Source organism: Ammodytes marinus (assembly GCF_949987685.1).
Source record: "Ammodytes marinus genome assembly, chromosome: 13".
Classification (NCBI taxonomy): domain Eukaryota; kingdom Metazoa; phylum Chordata; class Actinopteri; order Uranoscopiformes; family Ammodytidae; genus Ammodytes; species Ammodytes marinus.
In genome coordinates, this window is record NC_137217.1 from 15333449 (window position 1) to 15338237 (window position 4789).

A 4789-nucleotide genomic window follows, 5' to 3' on the forward strand; every position below is an offset into this window, starting at 1 on the left:
CACACACTTTACTTTGGCTATCAACACCATATTGAATATTTCATCAGCCTTGTTTGTTCTAGGCAGATAATTGCATCACTCCTGTGGTTTAGTAAGGTAATTCCACGGAGTTGATTGCCCAATGAGAACATCAAGTCCTCTAATAGAGCTTCGCCACAGGCCATGGAGAGTGGGAGAAGAAATACCTTGGGCAGCAATAAGATGAATGGCTCAACAGAGACATGTATTGTTGAGTTGGCTGTAAAGCTACACCAATGAGAGATGAGATGATTTGGTTTAACTGACATTACTGGATAAGCTGCTGGACGGTAGGTGAAATAAAGCATTAACAGCCAATGAGGACAGTTTTTCATTTGAAAGAAAGTGATGAAGCAAATACTTTTAGAGCCAATTAAAGCCCTTTGACACATGGTATCCCTTTAGACAAGGTAACAATTCGAGAGGAATACGTTTTTCGCACATCTCGCTTTGTGCACCAGTGTGCTTTGCCAAAGCGAGCGCGCAGAGACGCACAGAGAAGAGACAGAGAGTGAGAGTGAGAGAGAGAGAGAAAGAGAGAGAGGGAGAGAAAGAGAGAGAGAGAGAGAGAGAGAGAGAGAGAGAGAGAGAGAGAGAGAGAAAGAGAGAGCAGTGCTCTTCTGGACACTTCATTACTAATTTGCCGTCCAGTGTCATCGGGCGCTCCCGTGTAGACCTACATGGCTTTAGAAATCTGCTTGGACTTCTCTGCGCACTAGCCTAGACCCTCGCCTGAACCTCAGACATGGAGTTATCCACTCTTCCTCCTAACGCTGTCGGTGATTTGACCGAACACTTCTCGGTGGCCAGAACTCCTTTCAATGGCACGCTCTCCGAGGTTCTGCTGCCTGGGACTTCAACTGGCAACGAGACCTACAAGGCTGGAGCCAGGGACACCACAAGTCTCATCCTCGCCGTTTGTATCACGGCTCTGTATTCTCTCATCTGTGTGGTGGGACTGCTGGGAAACCTGCTGGTGATGTACGGGGTGGTCAGGTGAGAAATACACATGACAGACCTGCTACACATAACCCAAAACTACTAATAAAAGCAAAAAGAACATTGTAAAGGGAGAAAAAATATGTTTTATTTGTGTTGATATACTGGCTGGCTACAGCATGCTGATCAGTGACAAAGATCCAGTTCGAAAATGATAAATATATATTTTTAAATAATCAGGCATTGTTTTTAGGATTGATTAGGGTCTACGTTCTAGTCATTTTAAAAGAATGTTATATGTGTCCAACACATGGAGAAAATGTTTCACTGCTTCATTTTTGTTGATTTATGATGGTCCTTTGTAACTGACATTTTCAGTGTGTCTGAGAGCCACTCACCCACACACAAGAGGGAGAGAGAGGGCGGTGTTAACTACAAGTGAACCAAACATCAAAATGACTTCTTTGCTCCAATAATTCGTGTCAGGAATAATGTCAGGTGATTCATTTGCTTAGGAAATGAGACGCATGCCCAACCCATCACCTGTACATAATAAGCAATGACTGTGGTTCTGCTTTTAAGCAATGCACATGTGATAATTCCTGTAATTTTGACTTGTGGTTGAATTTATGCAGCTTCAATGAAAAACAAAGACAATGAAGGGTGATCTCTGATCAGTCATCTCACTCAACTGCTTCCCAAATCCCTGGTGAAATGTGTGGAGGAGGGAATATTACTTTACATACTTCTGGTTTGTCAGTTTCAGAAAAATAAAAAATAAATTAATGCAAAAGATATACAAGAGACTGGCCCATCCATCTCCCTGGAAAAGCACTGGAGTGAGATCAGTATGTGTGAGTAATGTACTCTTTATGTGGGGGATTAAGATAAAAGGTAAGATATTACTTGGTCTTCCCTTGTCCCTTACAAACCTGTTACTGCAAATTTAATTAAAATGTGAGCAACTGTCACATGGTGGACACATGTAGTGGAATCATTTAACAGCATGACAGCAGTTCCTGCAGGACGACAAGACTGGTCACTGCTAAAATCAGAATTCTGAAATCAAGGGAGGATTTTGGAAGATTTCAGCAACTCATTACATAGAAGTGCTGTTTTATGATATACAGTCACTTTGAGCAAAGAAGCACTCAGGCTTTAAGTGAAGGGCCATCCAGACATTGTGCATTTAAACGCCTCTTTTATGGTTCGATATTTTTCGAGTGGGAAATGGCAGTTTGAGGGAGGAAATGGATTGGGTCGAATAATGAATTGGTCTCTAACCGTGAAACATTTTTAATGGAAATTGTGAGTCAGACAAACTTGGCATCTCCTTTGTGACACATTAGTAGTAGACAGACCTTGACAAAATAAATGTAATCTCTGTCGACTGTGAGCCAGATAATCCATTTAAAGCGCCTAGTGCTTTTCTTCCAACCCACCAGGTACACTAAGATGAAAACCGCCACCAACATCTACATCTTCAACCTGGCTATTGCCGACGCTCTCTCCACCAGCACACTTCCATTCCAGAGCGCTAATCATCTGATGATGACATGGCCCTTTGGGCAGGCGTTGTGTAAAGTGGTCATCGCCATCGACTACTACAACATGTTCACCAGCATCTTCACACTAACCATGATGAGTGTGGACCGCTACATCGCTGTTTGCCATCCAGTGAGGGCGCTGGACTTCCGCACACCGGCCAAAGCCAAGCTCATCAACGTCTGTATTTGGATCATCTCCTCTGCCGTTGGAGTCCCTGTGATGGTCATGGCGGTTACCAACGTGACACCAAACGGTGAGGGACTTTAATTGTAGGAGGGACAAAAATGCAAAAATTGCCATTGTTATGTAAACACTTCACTCATCAGTGACAAGCTTTTTAGCTAATCAGTGGAAAGAGTTGATTTTAAGGGAATGCATGTTAGCTGGGTTGTTAACTCAATTGAGCCTCTCAACATGGCCCTCTACTAAGCTTCTAATTGTTTCCTCAGGATCCATTGTCTGCAAGATCAGTTTCTCCGAACCTGAGTGGTACTGGGCTACGGTGATGAAAATCTGCGTGTTCATCATTGCCTTTGTGGTTCCTGTCTTGGTCATCACCATCTGCTACGGTCTGATGATCCTACGGCTGAAGAGCGTTCGCCTGCTCTCCGGCTCCAAAGAAAAGGACAGGACCATGCGGCGGATCACCCGCATGGTTCTAGTGGTGGTGGCAGCCTTCATCGTCTGCTGGACTCCCATACACATCTTCATCATCGTCAGGACCATGGTGAATGTTGACCGCAATAATCCACTGGTGTTGGCCAGCTGGCATCTGTGCATCGCGCTGGGCTACACCAACAGCAGTCTCAACCCTGTGCTGTACGCCTTCTTGGATGAGAACTTCAAGAGGTGCTTCAGGGATTTCTGCCTGCCATTTCGCTCGCGGCTGGAGCAGAGCAGCTTCTCCAGAGCGCGCAGCACTGCTCGGGAGCCAGTGTCTGTTTGTGCACCACCACCGAAACAGAGAGCGCCGGCATGACTAGAAATGGGTCATTGGAGGGGAGGGGGAGTTCAGGATGACCTCCAGACTGAGGTCACACATCTCTCCACCACTGGAGTCTGAGTCTGCAGGTGTAGACGTCTGGCCTACCATTTATGTTGATGATCGATTGTGATTTTGGTTTCATGTAATGGAACTCCTTTGTCCCATCAGGCTTGTGAGACACATTTCTTTCAGGATTGTCTCTCCAGAGGATCACAAATATGCCTGTGTGTAAAGAAATGGGCACAAATGTACTGTACGTACATTCTTGTAGTGTTTAAAGCACATGCATAATGCAATTATATAAACAAACACACATACAGTGTAGTCGGAGAAGTATTGGGATAGTGAATTGTTTACAGCTGACTCTTTAGGTTTCAAGGTCTTCACATCCATATTAGGTGAACAATGTAGGACAGAGAGTCCCTGTGTATACACAATCCCCTAATGATCCGATACACACACAAACACACTTAAGGCCACCAATGAGTCTTTTTATGGCCAGACAGTGGTATGAATGAGATTTTTTAATCACCTGACAAATCATGTTCTTTACTTGATAAAGACCAGACATAATCTTTAAATCCACTGTAGCAGCAAGAAGTGATGCTGGCAGCAGTACAGCCCTGGCACTGCTGTCTGCTCAGTTCTGTTGAGTCACAGATTTCATCTAGCTTTTATATACACATTACTTTATGTAGATGTAGGTAAGATGGGGAAATTACTTAACCTAACAAGTCTCTCTGACTTGGTTACTACAAGTGACTCCTTTTACATTACACAGTTATTTGATCCATTGTTGATAAAAAAATGTTTTGTAGCAGCTTGAAGGCTGAATCTACTCAAGTTTGAAATTTAACTTCAGTGTTTATTATCACATCTAATGAGAAGAGAGCAACCCAAACATAAAATGGGTCTCTGCCTCGAAACAGACTGGTTATAAAATTGTCGCCCGACCTCATCGTGTAGGAAATGAGATTCTAACCATGTGAATGTTCAGCTGATAATGTATTTTCATTGTTTTTCTTGATAGTTAAAAAAAAAAGATTTATCCAATTTCATGTTGATTCCGGTGATGGTAAGAGGAGAAACAATTGTTGATGAAAACATGGCCTTTGGGATTAAGAAGTGACTATACTCACCATGGACATCAGTGTTCAGTTGAATCATTGTTTCCCTTCCTCTAGCCGTGAGGTTGCTCGGTTCTTATGCACAGCCAAAACATTCAGCTGACGGTAAGCCGAACCGCTGAAGAGGGAAGTGGCACCGCTGTTTCAACTCATAGTTGGGACCTCAAGAAAG

The 4789-nt window shown here is 43.6% G+C and overlaps 1 protein-coding gene across 1 annotated transcript; it reads left to right on the plus strand.

Moving 5' to 3' along the window:
• Positions 1–910: 910 nt before the first annotated feature.
• On the plus strand, positions 911–3484 carry oprd1b (opioid receptor, delta 1b; the record flags this gene model as incomplete). The annotated part of the gene is made up of 3 exons (XM_080039038.1): positions 911–1014; positions 2403–2758; positions 2955–3484. The coding sequence occupies exons 1-3, from the start codon at positions 998–1000 to the stop codon at positions 3482–3484; spliced, it is 903 nt and encodes a 300-aa protein (XP_079895164.1). The 5' UTR covers positions 911–997.
• Positions 3485–4789: the final 1305 nt, after the last annotated feature.